The sequence below is a fragment of the Salvia hispanica genome, chromosome 1 (assembly GCF_029641045.1).
Source record: "Salvia hispanica isolate PSC_SH4W2 chromosome 1, Shi_PSC_v1, whole genome shotgun sequence".
NCBI lineage: Eukaryota > Viridiplantae > Streptophyta > Magnoliopsida > Lamiales > Lamiaceae > Salvia > Salvia hispanica.
The window spans coordinates 9,684,013-9,709,586 of NC_142692.1; the positions used below are offsets into that span (position 1 = coordinate 9,684,013).

The 25,574-nt window shown below is 36.6% G+C and overlaps 1 protein-coding gene and 1 pseudogene across 2 annotated transcripts; one reads left to right on the forward strand and one right to left on the reverse strand.

Moving 5' to 3' along the window:
- Nucleotides 1-15,088: 15,088 nt before the first annotated feature.
- LOC125221302 (uncharacterized) lies at nt 15,089-15,607 on the forward strand. Its single transcript, XM_048123423.1, has one exon. The coding sequence runs from the start codon at nt 15,089-15,091 to the stop codon at nt 15,605-15,607; it is 519 nt and encodes a 172-aa protein (XP_047979380.1).
- A 1,017-nt stretch (nt 15,608-16,624) lies between these two features.
- On the reverse strand, nt 16,625-18,583 carry LOC125221301 (cleavage and polyadenylation specificity factor subunit 1-like; annotated as a pseudogene). Its single transcript, XR_016130873.1, has 4 exons — nt 17,563-18,583; nt 17,357-17,437; nt 17,215-17,277; nt 16,625-16,786 (listed from the first exon to the last, which is right to left on the reverse strand). The product of XR_016130873.1 is annotated as a cleavage and polyadenylation specificity factor subunit 1-like (transcript).
- Nucleotides 18,584-25,574: the final 6,991 nt, after the last annotated feature.

A 25,574-nucleotide genomic window follows, 5' to 3' on the forward strand; every position in this document is an offset into this window, starting at 1 on the left:
TTAAATTAAACTAATACATGTATTCAAACAAAAGTATATGAAGTAATTGTTTAGTATCATTTGGTTTATACAGATAACGAACACTATACATAAAATCAAAACAACAAGCATATCAGAATTTAATTTCATTAAATCATATAAACCATACATTACAGATAAGAAAGAATGAACAAACTACTATTCATACATTAAATAAGTCGAGAACTACAACACAACAGCCGAGAAAAAAAAAAACACTAAACCCTAATACATGAGACTTGTCGCCTAAGAAAAATACTAAACCACATCCACCAATGACTGCTAAACCCTAGTGGATTAAATTAAACTAATACATGTATTCAAAGACAAGTATTGCACAAAACCCTAAGATTGTATAACAAATAAACAAAAATAGTTTAAACACTAAGTGTAGAACAAAACGTATAGAACAAAACATATGAGATTAATAATGAACATGTCAAGTATGTAAATTACCTTATTCCATTGTTGAAGAAAACGTGAAGGAATCGCGACTTCTACAATAAAACCGAATTTGTAAGAGGATAAAAACCAAAATCTGGATTTAAGAAGAAGTAGAAAATCGTATGTTCTTCAATGGAGAATATTAGGAGAATAAAAGATGGATGAGAAGAAAGATTAATTGTATCGTAGAAATAAACGTTGAAATCCTAAGATTGAGAAAATCAAGCTACTTACCATAACTGAATCAAATGTGTATGACAATTACACCCTTTTCGTTTTTTATATGAATAAAATTTAATTAATCAGGTTCTATTTTGGGCCATTAGATCTTTAAATTGAATGGCCAAGATTAAAAAGGAGAATAGAACATTAAACCAAAAAAAGATATGAATACATCCCAAGTTTACGGCACACACATTAAACATGATTGATCATTTAATATATGTACATAAATATACATATACTATATAATAAAGCATATCATACATATTTCTATATAAAATAATTACGAGGTAAGAGCAGAGGGTTATCAATACACCCCGATTCTAATTCTTTATCGAAATCAATCCATCACAGTATCGTCTTTTATATTAGAATCCTTAATATTTAATATAAACTTGATCCTTATAATTAAATCAATAGACACATAGGTCATATAAGAATATTATCCTTACAGTAACCCCCAAATAAATACCTAATATTCTTTCTTTATAATTAAACCAATAGACACATAGCATCCCGACCACATAGCATGCTAGGAAGGGACGTCCTAATTCGCTAGCACAACCCCTGAAGTAATGTCCAGATAGTGTTGTGTATGCGTGCACTTTTAAGTAAAGGTCAAACTTCTCATATCCAGAGAATTCGTTAGATCACAGGGTGTAGGAACTTAGGGAATCCTTGAAATCCTCGGTCGTTGGGCACACAATCCTTTTCTACTTCAAAACCCTCAACCCACAATACTAAGGCTAGTATAAGGAAGTAGGGATCGAATCCCACAGAGATGGAAACGTAAGAAGCATTGAGAGACTTTGGAAAAGGTTTTTGGCTGCTGCCACGCAACTTTGGGTTGAGAACTTAACTACTAGACTTGGGAAATGTAAATGATCTATTCTACCAGCTAGACCTAGGAAAACATAACGAAAGCATGCATGACGAAAACAGAGATGCAAACAGAACAACACTCCAGCGACGAAAATTAACAGACCTAGTGAATTACTTTTCCTTAAAATGCCTAGACAGATGAAGAACAGACCATTTCCTAAAATAGCAAAGGTACGAATGAAAAGGTACGAATGAAAAGCTGCAAATAACTAACTAAGGATTTAACTAACAACTAGCTTCATCTTCAACAACGATTCCCGATCACAAAATGTAGAAAACAGAGTAAACAACAAATCGAAACAGAGCATGTCGAATTAAACTATCAAATCACGATCAACTAAGAAAATAAAGCAAATCTACTACCATTAGACAAGGTAAATGAGAAAACAGAAGCTAAACTTCAAAACCCATGCAAAATTTTACAGATCTAAGCATCGGACACTTCATCCACTCCGGATCCAAGCCATCCACCACAAACCACAACAATTCCCATCTCCAATCACACCGATCCAACCGAAATCAACCGATCAACTACAATCCAACACAATTCACGACAGAAATTAAAAACAGAAAGCGATAAATTGTTTCTTCGCCTCTCGTAGAGACAGTGGTACACAACGATGATGCCAACTCCGATATGGTACCCCTAATGTGTGTGTAGAGTGTGAGAAGTGAGCTAAGAGCTAAAAATGTGGATGATGGATGCCCTCAGGCGTGTCGCGTGCTCTTATTTATAAGTGCGAAGTTGAGCTTCTAGATTCTTCTTTGAATTCTAGAATCTCCTCCGTCTGGAATCTTTTCCTTCCTTTTGGTCACTTTCCCTGCCTGACTCCTTCTCCTGGTAACTTCTTTCCTTCTTCCTGGATTGGCATTTTCCTCTACACACCTGGCTTACAAACCGTGTTAGACCCAAGAAATTGCTGAATTTAACCCCATAACCAATGCATGAAATTAGCCTTATCAGCCCCCAACCCTAACGCTCTCATAGGGGCCGTAGTCGGAGGCCAGGAGATAGACGACTCCTTTGCCAATGCTCGTGCCAACTCCTCCAAATCAGAGCCCACCACTTATATCTTGTCGCCGCTTGTTGGGTTATTGGCTTATTTTTCCCAGGCTGCCGCTCACTAGCTAATTCTATTCGTTTGTTGGTAAATCATTTGGTTATTGGCTTATTTTAAATAATCTTTAAAATTCTAAGTTAATAAAAACAACTACATGTGCATATACTTTATTTCTAAGTGGTACTCCCTCCGTTCCTTTTGTGCACTCATCTTGTAAAAATGATAATAAATAATTAAAGTGAATAGAATGTAAAGTAAAAAAGAGAATAATGTAAATAAGAGTGTTATCTAAATTATTCTCTTTCTTACTTTTTTATTTTGGTAATATTCTCTTTCTTACTTTACTATTTTTACACTTTAACTATTTATTATTTTTCCAAAATGAGTGTAGAAAATGAAATGACTCAACTACCGTAGAACAGAGGGAGTATCATTCAACGAAATAATAACAGTCGTTCTCATCCAATTGTTTTAATATCATATAGTATTGTCATCAAATGAAATAATAATAGTCATTCGCAATCAATCATTTTATTTTTAAATAATTCTTAAAATTCAAAGTTATATAAACGACTATATGTATATATACTTAATTTCTTAGTGTTATCATCTAACAAAATAATACTACTATTCCATATCCCATTAAAAATAAATTTTTTTTTTAATTATCCCACTGAAAATGACACATTTCCTATAATAAAAATAACATCATCTCTATATTTTTCTCTTTTACTTTATTCTTTCATTATTTAATTCACAAAAAACAATAATAGTACTACATAAAATCCCGTGACGGTTAGTATTTAATTGGACGGAGAGAATAATAATTATTCACATCCAATTATTTTGTTATTAAATTATAACTAAAATTTTAAGTTATATAAACGACTACAAGTATATACTCTTAATTTTCTAATACGATCATTCAATAAAATAATATTCTAAGTTACTTTTTAGTCTTTATTATACTCCTATATGTTTAAAATTGACATATAGTAACGCAGGGGAGTGATCAATTGCTAACTAATTAACAATCTCAAACTAAGACTAAATCTTAGCCATTAGATTAGAAGATCTAGTGGTTGAAATAATGCCACATGGATTATATTTTTAACAAAGAAAATTAATAAATAAAATTAGAGGGAATTAATGTCAATTCTCTCTCATTAAAATCATCTTAAAACTTTAAATTTACGTAACTCTCTCGATTTAAATTATTTTTTCGCAAAAAATATATCAAATTAAAGATAATTTTATAAGAATTCCAACGAGATCTCAATTGCATATGTTTCGACGACGTTCGGATGATGAAATTTGATATTTTTTATTTTATTTTTCGTAAATGTTGATAACCAGATTTTTATCAACAAATACATCAAAAAATCTCAATAAAACCATGTAAAAATCTCAATAAATATGTGTTGATATTTTCTTGTACTAGTGTTGATATTCTTATGTCATATTGTTGATATTTATAATACACTATGTTGATATAAAAAAACATTCACAAAAATTATCATATGATAACGTAATGACGATATTACCCTTTTGTTGATATTTTGTCTACTATTTATTGAGATTCGTAAGATTTAATCTCATTCACTCAATTTATAATCTAAGGATGAAGATTTGGTCTTGATTTTGGATTAGGGTGCTATAAGGATTAGAATATGACCCTAGTAATGCAATAACTAGGGGTGTCGAAACGGGTAGCGGGTATTGGGTACCCGCACACCCGACCCGATACCCGTCGGGTATTGGGTACCCGCTACCCGATGGAAACGGGTAACGGGTCGGGATCGGGTAATCATATTTTGGATTTTGCGGGTATCGGGTATACCCGATACCCGCTCGGGATACCCGATAATCCCGAAAATTACCCGATTAGTTTGATATTTGTAATTTTTAATATTAATAGTATAATTTTTAAATTATCTCGATCAGTGACTCACATTCAACATATGACTTTTTTTTGTCTTTTTTCCTCTATAAAGAATAAATCGTGTTTTTCAACATACAATTACCAATATTATATACTACTATACATTAGCATAAGTATTTTATTAATGTAAACAGTAGCATGTGCTACACACACATATTCAATATATATACAGTAGCCTATACAAATACTTATTAAATTATAAATTTTCAATGTTTAATGATTTGTGGATTTATTTTATGTGTTTTTAGGATGCATAAAAATACTTACATTATCATGGATGGCGATCAACAAGTTTGGAATATACAAATAATAAAAAAATGATTTACAAAAAAATCGGGTCGGGTCGGGTACCCGCCGTGTCGGATGCGGGATACCCGACTCGGGTATCGGGTAATACCCGACACAATGCGGGGCGGGTATCGGGACAACAATTTCGGCTGAAATCGGGTGCGAGTACCCGACTCGTCGGGTGCGGGTACCCGTTTCGACACCCCTAGCAATAACTAAAGATATGTTGGCGCTTGGTCCTTTTAAATTTTTGGTATTTTTCTTAAATTTGTACTATGTGACATTACTTCAAAATTGTAAAGTAACTTTTTTTGTTTTAAGATATGTAACTAAATTTGAATTTAACGATAATTTAGTGCTAAATATTAGTAGTATATTCATTTATTTAAAACATATGCATAGGGGCATGTTAGGGTGCCATCACCCCTTAAAATAACACCATATCAGCATTCCTAGTCAATCATTTATACACATGGACGAATAATAAGCTGCCACGTGGTAAAAAAAAATCTGAAAAAAGACGATCAGCAATTTGTTGATCTTTAGGGCATCCGCATCGCAGACGCGATGCTGTCTCGGTCTCGTCTCGACAGTCGAGACGGCATCGAGACAGCGTTGCGACGCTCGTCTCATCTCGACGAGACTAGGCATCTCGTCGCGCGGCGCGTGCTGGCAAGGCCGGCCTCGAGCTGGCGAGACGACGCGCGCTGGAGTATGGCGTGACGCCCAATCGCCGGCCCGCGAGTGGGCGTCGGAATTATGACGTAATTAATTTTTTTTTATAAATTCAAAAAATTCGAATTTAATAAAAAAAAAAAATTAAACGGTCAGAAGACCGTTGAATCAAACGGTCAATTTTTAAATTTTTTTTTTTAATTTTGTTTTATTATTCTATAAATATACTCCATACTCCATTCACCATTTTACACACAAACACTACTCTCATTCCTCTTCCATTCACTACACTCATCTATTCCTTTCTCTCAAATTGTTGAAAAAATATCCGGCGATGGAAACTCCGGCGGCTCCGGCGGCTCCGGCAGACGGCGCTCCGCCGGGTTCGACGATTGGGCGAGCATGTACAACTTTTTGGGTACTCCCGGTTCGTCGCCGGGCACCCAAGCCTCGACCACTCCGCCGGTGTACCAAACACCACATTTTGATGTGGATGCTTACTATCGTCCCTCCCCCCAGAGGTACGGGCAATCGCCGGGATTATCCCAAATTTCGGAGAATTTTTTGCCGCCTGAACGCACTTTGCCCGACTGGCCAATAGGTGGAGGCTCCGGCTCCGGCTCCGGCAGGATCGGCCTCAGGATCGGCATCAATGCCGAGGAGGAAGAGGGCAACCACGAGGTTGTGGGGGACGACACCCGTCATCCATTCAGCCAAAAAGAGACGTTGGCTCTGTACGGCGGTTGGATTAGCGTCTCGTACGATCCTGTCGTCGGGAATCAACAAACCAACAAGTCTTTTTGGAAAAAAGTCACCGAAGTTTACAACGCACGAAGGCCGAAGAACACCTTTGCCCGCAACTTGAAGATGCTCCGCGGTCATTGGAACCGATGCCACAAAGATGTCAAAAAATTTTGCGCGATATATAGGGCAGAGGCGGCGAATTATCAAAGCGGAGCCAGTGGAGCCGACATTCTAAGAGCGGCGTTGCGGGTCTTCAAAAACGACGGCGGTAAAGATTTCAAGTTTGTCGATGTTTGGTCGTAAGTCCACCACCTTGAAAGGTGGGCTGGAGGTGTCGAGTCGGGCTCGAAACGCACGAAGCACACGGCGCGTGGCCACTACTCGTCTAGTGATGGTGGGGAAGGCAACACCTCACTTGAGGGCACGCCAACCGATGATGAGGGGGGTCTTCTTCCGGTTCACGGGTTCGGCCGCAAGGGACCAAGGCGGCGAAGGCGGCGAGAGCGAGAGGGAGAGGGAGGGGGAAGGGCCGCGGCGAATCAAGCCAGGCGGGCGAGGGCTCGGGCTCCGGCACAGGCACGGGAACACCCTAATATCCATGTACCTGATCGCCACGATGGCTGACCTTTCAAAAATGACTCCTGTCCAAGTTTCAGCCCATATGGACGGAATTGAGTATATGAAAGCTCAACTTGGTATAAGGAATCGATCTAACTTGGGTGCACCGCCGACTTCTGAGGGATGATGATTCGCCGACGGAGTAGTTTTTATAGTTTAATTTAGTGTATTTTAATTATGTATTTTTTTTATTTTTTAAGATTTTAAATTATGTATTTTTTTATTTTTTAGGCTTTTAAATTGTAATATTTATTTTATTTAATGAAGTGTGTTTTTATTAATTGAATTTGTTGGAAATAAAAATAAAAAATGAAATTGAATGAATAGTTAAGAGATGGTTAAGAGATGGAAGGATGCAGGTGCTGTTTTTTAGTTAAGAGATGAGCTGAAAAGTACAGTGGGACCCATGAATAGTTAAGAGATGAGACGGTTAAGAGACGGATAAGAGACAGAGATGCGGATGGCCTTATCCAGCAATTTTTCTTGTCCAGCAATATCCGACACACTATACAGCAATCTATAGATTGTTGTGCAGTGTTTGTAATATTGCTGTGTAGCGTTTATAATATTGCTATATAAGTGGTGTCACGGTGTCACTTTAAGAAGGATTGTCATTTTAACACAAACCCATGTGTATAAGCAACAATCTTGACTACCTAAATTTAAATTATCTTAGTTTATAAAATTTTCGTATATAAACGGCACGTCTTTATTAACTTATATGATCCACTTAGAAATATCAAATATGTAAACTTATTGGCACAGCGGTGAACTGTTTAAATTTCTCATTGTTGCTGCGGTCTTGAGATTCCTCAAAAGCGTTTTCATTTCCTGCTCCCTTACAATTTCAAATGGTTTTACTACTACTTTTTATCGGTACTATTTAATTCAATGTACTACTACTATAATGCAATGCCTATAATTTCTTTCTTATAAAGCTTAATTTTTTTATATATTTAACTTTATATACTGTACTACTTTTTTATTTTCTAATGCATTTATTTTTCTAAAATTGCTTTCTTCTTTTTTAATGCTTATATTTATTTGATTTTTATCAATTCTCAATTATTTTGTAAAGGATTTTAATTCTTTTCTAAATCATTAGTAATATTTTTATCTTTTTGTTTCTAATACATATTTTATAAATTAAATAAATTTCATTTTAGACAACGGAAGTCATTCAAGTAGTAATACTAAAATATAATCTGTTTTTATAGATAATGAAATTCTTTATTGAAAAAAATTATGACGTACATTAAAAAGAAGATAGAAGATCGGTTATGAATCTCCAAGTCGGTATAATTATTTATCGTACCTCCATACCAAAAATTCTGGATCCGCCACTGCTTATATGTAGCTAGTATAACTTACTCCATATGATAATTGTTGAAAAGTAAATTGCGGAAAATAAAAGATACTAAGCTTTATCGATTAAACTTGAATGATTCTCTATTAACGGTTACCCAACCTTTTATACGCTGTAAGTCTAATTATATATGAAAAATATTCTAATTCCTCAAGTATCTTCTTTGATTTGATTTTCCATGATCTTTAATTGAAGAGTAAAGGTCAAAATTGATCATGAACATATGATCATTTTACATTTTTGGCCATAAACATTATCTTTTGGATTTTGTGGTCCTTAACATATGAAAATTTGATCATTTTGGTCCATTTCCGTTAAAAATTAACTGACAACGGATTTAATTACGATTTTGTCCAAATTTAAGTTTTAATTCTGGTTTTTTATTCCTTAATTAAAAACTCTCACTATTATTAAAAATATTCTTTTAAATATAATTAGAAATTAGAGGAAGGAAGAAGATGGATTCATTTCAAAAATCATTCTTTGTTGCAAATCCACATTATCAATTTTTGAGGATTACTAATTAATTATTAAGCTGATGAAAATGCTGACCAGGAATCCTTCTGATGGCGGCCCATTCTTGGCGCACGGCGCGGAAGTCTTTCGGCGGCGCTCTGACCACGGCGGCGACGGCGGCGGTGAATGATGAAGACTCGAAGGAGTAATCCGGGCCAGCATTCATTCCATCGGGCCTTTTCACACTTTTCCAGATCTTCCATTTTTTGCTTTTTCCACTAATCTTTTCCTGTTTTTTTCAAGATTGCAAAAGGTTTCATCTTTTTTAGATAAATTAAAGAACTGCAACACTCACACAATTAGATAAATAAACAAGTTACAAATCTAAACAAAATGAAAAAAAGGTTTCATCTTTTTCTTTTAGCAGAAAATGGGACCAAAATTTGAGCAGGGAATGCACGTGAAAAGATCGAATTTTTATATTATAAACTGAAATTTGGATCTTACATTGTCATCTTTATTTTGTTTCTTAATCCCTATCAAGGCTTTGACCCATTTTCCAGAAGCCCCCATTTCTTGCTCCTGGTCGCGAAGAGAAGGAAGAAAAGATCGCAATGTGAAAAATAAGAACCCTAATTGTAATTTCTAATTATATTTAAAAGAATATTTTTAATAATAGTTAGGGTTTTTAATTAAGGAATAAAAAACAGTATTAAAACATAAATTTGGTCAAAATCGGAATTAAATTTGTTGACCGTTAGTTTTTAACGGAAATGTTGACGGAGGACTAAAATGATCAAATTTTCATATGTTCAGGACCACAAAATCCAAAAGATAATGTTTATGCCCAAAAACGTAAAATGACCATATGTTCAGGACCAATTTTGACATTTAATCTTAATTGAATTATCTCTTCATTTCTTGTTCTCCAATTAATTAATCTTTCATTAAATTATCTCTTCATTTCTTGTTCTCCAATTAATTGATCTTTCCATTCTAGCAATAGTTGATAATTGAGAAGACCGGTCCTCATACGTATGACGTTTCAACCCACCGACAACCAAGGGCCAAGACAGATAAGAAATACTTAGTAAAAAATAATAAGCAATTAAAGAAATATTAATGACATTATACTCCATAAAATCATAGTGCATATCTAGTGTTAATGTGGAGTTGGAATGAACCATAAGGTTGGTGCAAGCCCCCTGGATATCTGAGAAGGATAGTAGATGGAAGATAGTTTGGTATCCACATGATTAAAGATGCCAATATCATGGCATTCGTCTCCTGTCAAATAGTCGACGAAATATATGGAATCGGGTGTCAAGTTGAAGTCCGCCGCGGGAAGCGCAAAAGAGTTGTTGCATCCGACAAACATTGCCAAACCATCCAATGAACCCTCCATTTTGGTGAGTATCATCGACTTCATAGACGTTGAAACTAAGGGTTTTGTGTGGGTAGTCGATAGATTTCAAGTAGGATCCGATAGGTTTCATGTAGGATCCGTCGCGGCCGACACCCCTTTCCAAGGCATGACGTATCACTAGAAATAGGCGGTCGGAATGGTCGTCCATGACCAGATACTGGGGGCAATAGAATCCAGTGTAGTCAACCGCCTTCTTCTCATCCTCATCACCATACAAGGGATTATTAGATTGGAGGTCCCAGCAGTCGAGTCAAAGTTTAAGCAGAAGAGGCGTTTGTGGCTGGTGGAGTAGGCTATATCCAGGTATTGGAGGTGGTTGCACACGGGGAGCCAGGTGCTGCTGTTGTGGCCGGGGCCGGGGAAGTAGAGCGCAATGCGGGTGTTGTAGGTATTGATGGCGCGGCAGTCGTGGGTACATCCCAAGTGTATTACCTGGCCTTGTGCCGGCGCGTCCTTCTTGATGCTAATCACTTTCTTCTCTCCAAGGCTGTACAACTTATGATACATATGCCTCGGCCGAGAATTTGGGTGGTGCTAGCATCAGCCATGGCTCGGGTGGTGGTGGTGCTCATCATCCTATGCGACTAATTCCAATTCCAATTCCAATTCCAATTCCAATTTATATTCCGGCTGCCACCACGGAGTATAAATTGAAGACTCATTTTCATCAACATCGGCATTTCAATAATATTGCTCAAGCTCTAATTTATATAGGAAGAAGATTAAATTGAAGAATAGGAGAGATTCATCCCAATCTTACAATATAGGAAGACTAATTTGAATTCCGCTTAATATTTTATTTGAGACATACGTTATAGTAGTAATATACGAGGATTAACTTGAATTCAAGATTCATTCCAATCTTAAAATTTGCGGAAGATTTTATTTGAGATACAGATTAATAGTATCTATATAAATAAGCTATGCCAGCTCTATAATCAACTAATTTTATTTGGAGCTGCGGCCGCCTGAGCCAGATTACATGGGCGTGGCCGTAGGATTAACTCTATTAATACTTATTTAGTTTTATTTATATATGGATTCGGACTGTGCAACTATTATTGGTCTTTTCAAAATTACAAATACTTATATACTTTAGGTATCGTGATCAATTGAGATTTTTCAGTAATTGAAATGTATTATCGTCCACTCATTTTTATTAAAATGGTCCAGTATTTGCCATATGAAATTTATTTTGGGATTAATTAATTATGAAATGACATAATGGTAATTTCAGTTGAAAACAAATGAAAACGAACTCCAATTGAAAACAAAGAGCAGCAACTTCTCCCCTCCCATTCTTCTTCCCTCAACAGCCTCTAAGGTTACTGCCGAGCGATGAAAGCCTCCACCTTTTGCCGGAACTCTCCGCTGCTCATCTCCTCCTCCGCTCTCTTCCAGCACTTCTCACTCATGCTCCGCCTCAAATCGTGGCGGCGTTCCTCCACATCCCGCACCCGCTCCAGATTCGCCGATCTAGTCCTGCTGATCGCCTCTCTCTTGGTGTGAGCTGATTTCTCTGCCGGTTTGCTCTAAATCGGCTGCTGGATCTGATTGCTGTTGTTTCTCTGACATTTCTCCACCGATTTGCTCAAAATCAACGGTTGGATCGGATTGCTGTTACTCTGGCATTTCTCCACGTACTCGTCGTAGAAATCGGTGCTCCTCTCGCCGGAGAACCGCTGCGATATGAGGAAGAGCGCGATCACGACCGCATTTTCGATTACGAACACGGATCCAGGGCAGATCAGCGCGATGACGGAGATTCCGAGGAGATACTCGCAGGAAAGCTTGAGAAAAACCGCGAATTGAGCGAAGAACCGTGAGACGAGGATCAGAAAAACGAAGAGCTCCACGAATCGGAAAAGGCTCGTGATTCTCTGAATCCTGCAGAAAAGCACTCTAGGTGTTTGGTGATATTCTCAGATCTGGTCAATCCGACGAGAAATTCTTCCTCCACGGCGTGATCTGCTTCATCCTCATAGGAAGAGACACCACGTTGGCGGCGCTGACGTGGTTCTTCTGGCTGTTGTTGACATTTGATATACAAGCTGTTGACATTTTGCTATAAGTTGTTGACATGTGTTGTATGATCATGATGCAGAACTTGTGTCAAATAAAAAAATTAAGATAAAATAGTTGTTATTTTTTAATTACAAGAATTTTTTTTGAGTTGTTGACACTTTATACAAGTCGTTGACAAAGCTATTGACATGTTGTTGACATTTTGCTATAAGTTGTTGGCATTTGATGTGCAGGTTATTGACAAGCGGTGAATTGTTTTTGCGTTGTTGACTATAAGTTATTAAACTTGAATGATTCTCTCCTAATAGTGATACAACCTTTTATATACTCTAATTCTAGCTATATGAAATATGAAAAATATTCTAATTCCACGTGTATTTTCTTTGATTCTTTGTTCTCCAATTAATTGATTTCTCCATTCCAACAATAATTGATAAGGATATTCTAATTCCACGTGTATCTTCTTTTGATTTCTTGGTCTCCAATCAATTGATTTATCCATTCCAACAATAATTGATAATATATAATTGATAAGGCCACTCTGTGGTTTGTGTTGTCACTATGGCTGTGCTCGACCAACTCTCTCCAACTTGTCCAAATAGAGATTTATTTGTTGCCACTCCACTTCTTGAGTATTTGAAAGATGTAGTAATGCAACATTGTAATTCCCAATGAATGGTATCCATAGAAATACTAACAATAGTGAAATGGAGTACTCAATAAAATCATAGTGCAAAACGTACACAATAAAAAATCAAAACTAGTGCAGAAAATAATTGGTAGCTAGTGTTGTGGATTTGGAGTGAACCAAAAGGTTTTTGCTAGCCTCCTGCATATATGAGAGGGATGAGAGGGATAATAGATGGAAGATATCTTTGTATCCACATAATTAAAGATGCCAATATCTTGGCTGCCTCTTAGTGTCAAATAATCAGCGAAATATATGGAGTCGGGTGTCAAGTTGAAGTCAGCCGCCGGAAGCGCGAATGAGTTGTTGCATCTGACAAACATTGCCAAACCATCCAATGAACCCTCCATTTTGGTGAGTGTCCCGTTGTTGGCATCGATTTCATAGACTTTGAAATTAAAGGTTTTGCTTGGGTAGTCCATACGAACAGTTGAGGCGTATTTCATGTGGGATCCGTCGGGCCCGACACGCCTGTGGATACCACGCTCCACTAGAAATAGGCGGTCGGAATGCTCGTCCATCACCAGATAGTCGTGGTGATCAGATAATCTTCCGAAGAAGGTGTCGTCAACCTTGAAGTCACCCTCGGAATACAAGGGATGCTCCCACAGAAAGGAGGGAGATTCGAGGTCCCAGCACTCGACCGAGTTAGCCGATAAGCAGAAGAGGCGTTTCTGGCGGGTGGAGTAGGCGATATCAAGGTAGCTGACTGGGTTGCACACGGGGAGCCAGGTGCTGCTGTTGTGGCTGGGGAAGCAGAGCTCAATGCGGCTGCTTTGGCAATTGTAGGTGACGATGGCGCGGCAGTCGTGGGCATCGGGAGAGGAGGAGGTTAGGATAATATTCTTGGGAAAAGGCCAACTAAGTTTGGGAAGCTTTATATGGCGACCGATGATGGGATTGGAGAGGAAAGCCTGTTGGTTGTCTTGATTGAATAATGCCATCCAGCCGTGGTTACATCCCAAGTCATGTATTACTTGGCCTTGTGCCCACGCCGGCGGTGGCGTCTCCTTCTTGATGCTCACCACTTTCTTCTCCGCATGGCTGTACAACTTACTACTACTCCAATCATCATATGATTGTAGCATCAGCCAAGGGGATATTGATATTTTGCTGCTTGTCCAATAATTCCTATTCCTATTCATACGGAATATAAATTGGAGACTCATCGGTGTATACTATAATAATATCCCTCTCTCCAATTAATATAGGAAGATTAAATTGAATTCACTCTTATACAACATTACAACTTGCGCTGCAAGTCTTACGATTTTACTGTAATTAATATTAACATAGGTGAATTGAATTCAAAATTATTATAACTTGCGCTCGAAGATATCTCTTAATTTATAGTAGGAAGATTTTATTTCAGACATACGGATTAATTTGAATTTAAGATTTAAAATTCACCCTGTCTTATTATAACTTGCGCTCCAATCTATTAGTAGTAGTACTTATTTAGGCAATAGATAAATGACTAAAGGGAAAGAATAAAAAAAAAGAACAGATAAAATATTAGAAATCCCTTATTAAGAAGAATACGTATGGTCAACGAATTTAAATCTTTATTCTGAAATTTCTCGGGATTCACTCTTATACACAACCCAAGATTTTGTTGTAATTCTCTCTTACATAACTTGTGCTTCAAGTCTTAAGATTTTATTGTAATTAATATAGGATGATTAATATGTTCATATTAATGTGAATATTCCACATATACACATTATAATATAGGAGGATTAATTAATTGTATTTTAGACATTCGTACGCTAATTAATAGTTTGAATTTAAGATTCACCCAATCTTATTATAACTTGCGCTCCAAGTTGAAGATCATATATCACCTCTTACTTATTTAATACTCCCGTATAATAAGATATGCCCTAACTCTATAATCAACTATTACGCAAATGAAAAGGCTACTAGTATTTGGAGGTGCGGCCAGATTAAATTTAGGGTTTAGGAAGAATAAATTGAATTCCAAGATTTTATTTGAGATTATGTAATTAGGGCTAAGATTTTATTTGAGATATAGTATATAATTCAATCTTATAAAACTTGCGCCTCAAGATTTACTATTTGAGACATGCATAATCAATTAATATTAATATATAGGAGGATTAATTTCAAAGATTTATCCCAATCTTATAAAATAATTTTTTGAAGATACGAATTAATAATAGTATGTATATATATACCCTACAATGCTAATAATCAACCAATTACGCAAATAATGAAAATGCTACTAGTATTTGGAGGTGCGGCCGCCAGAGCCATATTACATGGGCGTGGGCGTAGGATGATGAGCACTAATCCAAATCCATGGCTGATGCTGCCGCCCACATTAGGCGGCATGGTGTACAACTTCTACAGCCTGGCCGACGAGGAGGTTGTGCTGATCAACAAGTACGGCCTGGGACCGGGAGCGGAGATCCCCGACGACAACGCCCGGGTGGTGGGGTCATCCCACGGGTGGCTAGCATTGATGAACTACCGCAACGACGAGCTGTTCCTCTCCAACCCCATCACCCGCCGCCACATCAGGCTCCCCCCAATCCAGTCCCTTCCTGACCCCGTGCTCAACCTCGACCACCGCAGCGGCAAAGCCACGGTGTCGAAGCTAATCCTGTCTGCAGCCTCCCCCGGGTCCGAGGAGTGCCGCGCCATGGTGTCGTACGGGCAGGACGACCGGCTGGCCTTCTGCTGCCCGGGGCACAGCCAGGATACATGGATCGAGAGAACAAGACTTTGAACGTGGTCTATCCCAAGTCCTACGATGACTTTGTGTATTCAAGCAAGAGCAATATGTTGAGTTGCTTGACCAAATCGGAGCTCCACGAATCGGGGGTGGAGGAATGGGACCTGACGGACATGGATTCTCCCAAATTAGCTTGGATTCAGAGAAACAACGATAGTCCGTTGGGGCCGATTGATGATGAGCACTTGAAAGAGGATCACCTGGCGTATGTGGAGCAGACGGATGAGCTGTTCCTGGTGTCACGTTTTATCCACAAACACCGACACAAAACTCACTTTTTCTGTACACTTAAAATTATAAAGGAGGAGGATGGATGGATGAGCTATAGGAAATGCCGATCTCCGGATCTCGCCTTCGCCTTGTTTCTTGGAACCAACCACGCCTTTACCATCTCCCATTTCAACCCCAATTCTATTTACTTCACCCACCATAAACAACACCATCATCAACCAGATGTCGGAATCTACCACCATTACGACCACCCTACTCTCTCCAATTGCTACTATCCCTTGCATCGCATCACTACCAATACCGATACTAATACTACTAATACTGTCCCCGCACCCATTTGGTTTACCCCAACACTTACTTGATTCTAGTAATGTTTTCTTATCCCTATTTATTTGATTATACTTGACTTTGTTTGGAATACACTTCTTTATCTGGAATAAGTTTCATACAAGTACAACCTCCTACTATTAGTCAAGAGAGAGTTCAAAGTAAAACAGCAAGCTACCTTCACCTGTATATTGTCTGCTTTCTTTCAACATCCTCTCCTTGTACATAAGCAGTTCCAATTGCCAAAAGTGTCTCATTTCTTTATTTAGTGACTATGAAAATTCCACAGATATTTGACATCTTCATAAAGAAAATGGAAAAACCAAATAGCACAGGGGAAAAAATAGAGAAAACAACAATGTCAAGCAGCAAAATATGTGAAGTTGAGCTTACAGATGACTCACCACTCGCACAGTAAGAGCGTGTTCAGAACTTTGCATAGGAATAGTAGCCCTAGTCTGCCAAGGGGCCATTTATTTTCTTTGGTTCCATAATCCGAACCTCAAATTCTTCCATGGGATATGTCCCCTCCATATTAATATTATCATGCTCAAACTGATTTCCGACTTCTTGATCAACAAGAGATGAGAGCACTTGATTAAGTGGCTTGAGCACCTACATGAAAATTAAAAAGAACGGTTAGTTAACCCAGCTTTAACTTTATATCTTATTATCATCGGTAATCGCAACATGGGGAGGCAGAATTGGGTCACGTAAGTACTCATGGAAACAGTCTTCAATATTCAATAAGTTTGTGCGCTGATGGAAACTAAATACGAAACTGATTGCTGATGCACTAAAGAAAAAGACTGCATGATAGAGATTGCCCTTACTGGAACAGAAACTACAAAAGGGTATAAGTTCTTCTCTGCAAAATAGGTAACTAATCTGCCAGCGCTCCCAATAGCAAATGGAGAGAGAGCAAAAGCAACCATACAAAAGACAAAGAAAAGCAACTCACATGAGCAAATTAGGCATATATTACTAATAGCATACAAATTGACTTGTGGAGAAGAGAAAATCGAGAACTGGTGGGCATGCACCTTTTGTACAGGCCAATAGTTGTCATATGATAAAGCTGGAAGCTGGCATATTTTCAGAGCACCCTGAAAAAAGGAAAAATATATATTGCTCGTTGACATAGCAAACAAGGTTCTAGCAGAATTACATAATCAGCAAGCTAACCTCTGAAGTTATACATATAAACCCATGGTTGCAGTTAACATTGTGAAGAACGGTGAAGGCTACTATAGGTCCATCACACCCCTTAAATAGAAAATGACAATAGTGATTAATGAGCTCATTAATTACTGGAAAACTGGAATACGAATATTCTAGTATTACAACAAAATGCTATAAGAATAGTTGCTTAGTAATTGAATCAAACTAACCTGTGGGTGCATCCGAAGCCGCTCTCGAAACATCATAAACCACATTGGCCTTGAGCCAGAAAGAAAAAAACCTTGTAGACCACCAACATTCATGAAAACAGTGATGCGTTGCGAGCAGGCTTCAGATGGTGTCTCTTCATTTGCATATGTGTCCAAGGGGACACGAACAAATCGTAAATTTCTAAGCCTAGATGCATTTGTATTGCTAAGATTAACAGAGTTCTGAGAAGAAATGACACCCTCAGTCTTGGAAGCATTATCTGAAACTTCGTAAATGTAAGCATGATAACAAAGAATGGTCCCATCAGACAATATTCCTAAAAGGAATGGCCGGTTATGTATCCCATCTCTGCATAGACAGCTCAACCACCTTTATATTGTGAGTGGCCTCTTTTCTGACTTGTCCAATATCTTCAGAATGTTTGTTTGTGAGGTTTATATGATTATTCGCTGTGCCATGGAAAAATGTATCTAAGATGTGGCTCCTTCCAGATACAAATTTATCGACCAAGAAGAAAACACTGTTAAAGTTAGGTACATCAAATATCTTCAAATCTACATTGTCATAGCATGGAACGCAGTACACGTCACCATGGTCATGTGTTGAACCATCAGCCCCATCAATAGCCTCACCAACCCCAGTAGAAAGCCAGGCATCAGTACTTGTCTTACAAATCCATGGTTCGGGACCTTTATCATGATAGAGAGTGCAAGCTAATGCCAACTTATCAGAGTTTTCAGATACTGGTGGATTGATGACTGAAACAGAGCAGGTGGATGGATCTGAACAAAAGAATCATCAACCAGCATGTCAAGAAAGGTTAAGTATACCATACGATGCTTGGAAATAAGTAAAAATATCTGGTTGTATCCATAAATGTGTCTCTGAAATACAGAGCATGCATGTATATAGGTTGTAGACTACAATGTTAGGTTTGCAAGACTGATCTCCAAGGGATACAAATGTACTTGCATTTTGTATATTTAAATAGAAATAAAGATTCTTGAAAGCAAAGTACATACAGTGAACACAGCCAAGTAATTGCAACTCTATAAACTTTGTTCAGACATACCTCCAACAAGATAGTGATTAATTTCCAAATGTTATCTTCTTCGAAAGGAAAAGGTGAACAACGGCATACCATTGTACGATTTTCCAAACTAATAATCAAGTATGCATGATATTCATCCTCATCCGCTACTCCTTTAGAGGAGTCACTGCGCAAATTCTTGTGGTAGACAGTCCAAATTCCTTTGCAACCAGGTAATGATTCCTGCAGAAACAAGGTATAAAACAAACTCATGAAACAATCAAGGAGAATCTAAAATTCTCTTAAAACTTTACATTCTACGAAGAAAATAAAAGGCTCTCATCTCAATTACTACTTTAGCCTTAATTTAATTATATAACTTTTCTCATACATAAGACATTAAATAAAAGACATTTTATTAAGTTATTTTGCATTTTCTTTAGTATATGTTTTCTGTGAAGATAAGGGATAGTATTAATCTAGCTCAAAACCAAACGGGCTTGGTCTGATTGACATCCCAACTACTAAGTTCCCATGTCGAAAGAGAAAATTGACATTCACAGATTCTAAGAAGAGATATTCTTATGTTATTTTATCTTAACTTGACAGTTTTTCAAAAGAATTGCATTGAATTTCATATATGATATAAATTGCCACAAGTGTGTATTCTAATAGTTTTACCAATAGAAAACTAAGTGTATAAAATTGAAGCATAGCATGAGTCTTGACAAGCTAAACAATGCAAGAATAACCACAACCTACATGATTTTTAACCTTTCATTTTCTTTTCTAAGAACACACCGACTTATTCACAGATGATCCATTCATATTACTACTAGACATTGGAAAAAAATCACATGTAGGGTATAACATCTTCCAGAATAATGTAAGAATTAACAAGAAGCACAGCAATAACCAGATATATACAAGCCCATGTAGTGAGTAAAAGGAGGTGTACACACTTGAGTTATTGTATCTGGGCTGATTGATTTTTGAAGTACCGTGAGAGCACCATTTTTTCCATGGTGAGAACAGCATACCTAGACAGGGGATGCATACATGCTTTGTATATCAGATAACAAAGGAGTGTAAATGTCTGAACAATGAAGGACAATTTAATAAATAAGGACAACACTTTTTTAGCAATGCACTGGTTATCAACTGATAAGCCAACTTAAACTGAAGAATGAAACTACAACTAACCAGTTCATAATTACTTTGCTTCGCAACTCCTGTAGCATTTGGATCACCATTAATTCTTAAACCATAAGAGAAATCCTTTAGTGGACCAATATTAAGCAGTGAATCCCGAACTGCAAAGGTAAAGTTTTTTGCAAAAACCAAATAAACAAAGAATCTCTTAAAAAATAGAAAATTCTTAAGTATATTTCAGTATTAATGCATTAAAACCAAATGTCAATTCAGTAGCTTCGAATGAATTTTATCAGCATACTATGAGAGGTCTGACATGACATCCAATCAAGTTCATCAATGTCAAATTACAACAGAAACAGAACCCAAGATAGGAAACCATAGGATATCATCTAGTTAAATTATATGACTTCACATTCGAGATGAGTACAACCTCAAGTCCATAAACATAATATCGCTGTTCTACAATTAAGATTGAGCTTCAGTAAGAAACTAAGACGCAAAGTTCAAAGCAGCTTGTCAATGTTTGGAGTTTTGAAAGGCTCGTAATGTTTGGAATTTATCAATTCTAGGCGAGAATGTAAAGAAAACCTTAAGGTGCCAAACTCACAATGAGTGATCCATCAATAAATGTAAGTCAAGGAGGTCTGGTGAAGTTGAATTATTACATTCATCCTCAAAGCAATTGTTGAGCCTTCTGATTGAAATCTTTGATTGATATATTGTAAATATGGGTCGTAATTAAAGCAGTGTATTTTTTAGGCTCTCTTTTGAGAAAATTCTCAGAAGCTGCTGAAAGCATTTTCCCAAACAAAATTCAAGCTCGCAAAGAGTGGCTGATGTTATATAGAGCACCATCAACTACAAAAACAAACAGCATAGATAGGCTGATCAAGCATCTTCTACGATCCTAATGAAGCACTATTGTCAGTTTGTCACACACTTTAATCATTTCTCCCGCAGAGAATAAATGACATCCTTGATACCAAAGCACTGTTGAAATGACAAGTAATTATGTTTAATAATAGAGTATTATAGGGAGATGACTAAGTAATTATGTGTATTAATAGAGTATTATAGAAAAACGGCTAAAGTAATGAATATGTTAATTGGAATTATGAAAAACGCCTAAACCAAATATATACACGCGTAACTCTAGTGTTTTAAAAACCGACCGGACCGGCCGGTTCGACCGGTTCATCCGTGAACTGGCAGACAGTTCGATCCGGTTCACCTCTAAAAACCATTAGCACATTAAATCGCTGTGAACCGGTCCGACCGTGAACCGGAAACCTGTTTTTTCACTTTTTCAAAATATTTTTTTAAAATATATTGTTGCTAGAACTTGAACACATGACCTCATCTCTAAATACCATTTCCTATACCACTCCACCACATGATCATTTTGTAATATTATGAACATTAATTATTCTTATACATTAAATCTAAAATTCTTTTTCCACCGAAATTAATAATTCATTTTAATTTTATTAGTATTATTTTAAGAAATTGTTAATTATAATATATTTCCTATATTTTAATTATACTTTTACAATCACTAATATTTTACAATATAGGAATTTATAATTATACATAGAGTTTAATACTAGTTTTTAATATTGTGTATTATAATTTATTATTGTATTTAAACTTAACGTCATTAAATATTATAATATACTAATACAAGACTTGTTTTCTATAATAATACTATTAAATGTATAACACTATAATATTTATTGATAAAATATTTAATTAAATCTTATTATTTACTACTCCCTCCGTTCCAGATAATTCGACCCAATATTCCATTCCGGGTCGTCCCACATAATTTGTCCCACTTCACTTTTACCATTTTTGGTAGTGGACCTCATATTCCACTAACTCATTCCTACTCACATTTTATTATAAAACTAATACTTTAAAAGTAGGACCCACATCTCACCAACTTTTTCAACTCACTTTCCATTAGATTTCTTAAAACCCGTGTCGGGTCAAAGTGTCTCGAATTATCTAGTGTCATATTCTAATGCTTATAGCACCCTAATCCAAAATCAAGACCAAATCCCCACCCTTAGATTTTAAAATGAGTGGATGAGATTAAATCTTACGAATCTCAATAAATAGTAGACAAAATATCAACAAAAGGGTAATATCGTCATTATGTTATCATATGATAATTTTCGTGAATGTTTTTTTATATCAACATAGTATATTACAAATATCAACAATATGACATAAGAATATCAACACTAGTACAAGAAAATATCAACACATATTTATTGAGATTTTTACATGGTTTTATTGAGATTTTTTGATGAATTTGTTGATAAAAATCTGGTTATCAACATTTACGAAAACTAAAATAAAAAATATCAAATTTCATCATATGAACGTCGTTAGAACATATGCAATTGAGATCTCGTTGGAATCCTTATAAAATTATCTTTAATTTGATATATTTTTTGCGAAAAAATAATATAAATCGAGAGAGTTACGTAAATTTAAAGTTTTAAGATGATTTTAATGAGAGAGAATTGACATTAGTACCCTTTAATTTTATTTATTAATTTTCTTAATTAAAAATATAATCCATGTGACATTATTTCAACCACTAGATCTTCTAATCTAATGGCTAAGATTTAGTCTTAGTTTGGAATTGCTAATTAGTTAGCAATTGATCACTCCTCTATATATATATATATATATAGGGGAGCATTAGGGTCCTTTTTCCCCTTAAGTGTCTATTTACTTCTTAATCTCATCCATTAAATTAGAGTAGTGGACGGTCAAGATCAATCTTGTTTAATTCATCGCGTTTTGCATTATTGGGACTATTTTGTGCATTATAAGGGCATAATAGTAATCATATAATGGCTGAAAAACGTTTCAAAATGGAAGGTCCGATAATTAAGCGGGATTTTCTTAGTCCTTCCATCTTCTCACTCTCTCTCTCACTCCATCCCATCAAACCACGATCAAACAATCTCTCCCCTCATTCAAACCGCTTAAAACCCTAGCCACCTCCCAAAAAGCGATAGAAACCACCGCGACAAGCATTAATCTCCGTCGAAAGAGGCTCCGTTCGGCAATTCGGAGTCACAGAAGTCAGGGGTCTGTTCGCTCGATCCGTGTGAAGTCGATTCTCCCCGCAGTATTCAACGTTGGTCGCCGATTAACACAGTCAACGGTGGGTATAAAAAACTTGTAAAAGTGGTTTTTGGTCATTTTCTAGAGTATTGCACAAATTTGTGTGGGTTAATTTTGATGAAAAAATTGAAATTAGTAACTTTTGAACTAGGGTTCTTTTCATTATTTATTGTTTTTAGTTTTTTCCTGAGTTATATTTGGTTTATGTTCGATTATGCTTGGGATTATATGTTCGATTTTTGTGGTTTGTTTTTGGTTTCTGGAAAGTTTCGATTGTGTGTTTATTTGTGTTGTCGATACTGTCGATTTCTGTTTTTTTGGCTGATTGTTGAGTTATGTCTCTGATTTTGGTCGATGTGGATGAACAAATATCATTGAACTGGTTGGTGTGTATTACAAAGCATCAATGACGAAGAGAGGCAGACCCAGCTGACTCAACTTATTTTAACACAAGTGATACCCGCAAGTGTACGGGGCTAGTGTAACAATTAGCAAGCAAGAGTATCGTATCCCACAGAGACTAATTTATATCAACTTAACTACCACGAACAAATGTTGACTACTATCTAGAGAATCAGGAAAAGTTTGGTTTTGTTCTAACACACGAAAAGCATAAAATGAACAAGTAAATAAATAAAAGCAAGTAAACACGGAGTGGAAAGATATATGGAGAAAATTGTAGAACTCAAGGATCCGATGCACAACTCCAAGCTCTTAACCAACCAAATTGCCTTACCTTTTGGTGTCTCTAGAATTACTAAGTCGACCACAATTATAGATTAAACCCCCTCCCGAGGTGAGAAACCTGTAGATTAGGTGCTAGGATTGAAGTCCCCTTCTAATCCTAAAACCCCTAACTCCCAAAAGCTCGATTAGGTCAAAGACCTCACTCAAAACCTCAACTCTCAAGAGTTTTATTGCATTAAGGTGTGAATTATTCTTATTTCCAGATTAATTATTTCATCTCCCGATTAATCTAATTAATCCTACACAATCAAATGGTGATCAAGCAATTGAAAGGAATAAACCCAAGAATAATAAAAAAACTACAAGAGCAAAGCAAGAACAAAATTAATTGGATAAAAACTATGAAATTAGTGCATCTTCACCAAGAATTCTACAAAAAGGTGTTTAGCTACTCATGTTTTCACAAAAACTATGTTTAAAACACAAGATTCAATGAAATACATGGAGAAAATATTAAGATTCTCATGTGAGAATGAATCTATGGATTTGCAACTTCAATCTTCCAATTGGAAGTCTTCAATCTTCAATTCTCTCTCTCAAAGGTATTCTTAGGGGTGTGTGTGTGTGTTGGAGGCGGTAGGTGTTGAATGAATGTGAACCCTAGGCGTTTTCCCTTTAATCTCCCATCAAAAATCGCGTTTTTGGCAAAAGAATACGCCAAAATAGCGTACCTGGCCGGGTGGAATTATAAAGAGCAAAATTCACCCGGCCGGGTGGTCATTTTCGACCCCTTTCTGTCCATTTTCGAGCAGAATTGCAGTACCCGGCCGGGTGAATTTATAGTGTAATAATTCACCCGGTCGCGTGTAAGTGTCTGGATAGCGCAGTGTTCTTGTAACGGCCATAACTTCTTCTACCGAACTCCGATTGAGGCGTGCAAGATACCCACGCGAAGCTCTTTCGAAGACGAAGAGATTGATATGCATTATGGACTGATTGGACTTCAAAATCTTCAGTAAATATTGTCTCAAAGCAAGGCTGCTGCACATTCACATATTTTGTACCTTTTTCTATACATTCTTAACAAAATGGTCAACATACCAACATAATAGAGAAGTAGATATAAACATGTCCAATAATAGACAAAATATGATCAAATTCATACATAACCACCCTCTAAAACCATGTAAAATCCAAGCATGTCACCAGCAGCAGTCAACCAACACCGGCTGAAGGTTTTGTAATTATTTCCCCTGTTTTGATGCATTATTCGTTGTCTTTACCACATTATTGATTAGTAGTGTTGCATTTGTGCCATTTATTCATGGATTAATTATGCATTATTGGCACTGTTGTGTGTTTCATGAATTGTTTTGACTATGAAACGATTGGGTCACTATTAGAGGAAGCGTTATTTGTTGGCTGTGTGACATTATTGATTGTTGGCTGTGTGTTGACGTATGCGGTAGTGTGCGTGTAAGCTGAAGCGAATATTACTCTCTTTGATGCATTTCCTGCAGTAACCACTGGTATATGATGCATTATGTATGCTTTGTTGTACATTATTGTCCACATTATTGCATTTGATTGTGTATCATTGGAAATTTTTTGTTGGATGTCTGTGAGGAAGGTCTTGACATTAGCACATTTTTGTTTCTGTTCAATTGTTGCTTTATTGGGACTGTGGTGAACATTAGTCATGTCTTTGGTAATGGCTACTTTCAGGTTTGTTAAGATATCATAGATGCACATTATTAGTGTTGATTTTATGCATTACTGTGAACTGTATGTACATTATTATAACAACAGCTTTGTACATTATATAGTTATGTTTATGCATTAATGCAATAAGTTACTGTTATTTTTTTCCAACATCGAAGCAGCCAAGGATGGCTATAGACGAGTAGTGGATGATGTTCTTCCACTTGCAATTACACAAAACTTCAGCTTCGAGAAGTGAGTCGAGAATTATGGGATCGAGTGATCGGCTGAAGG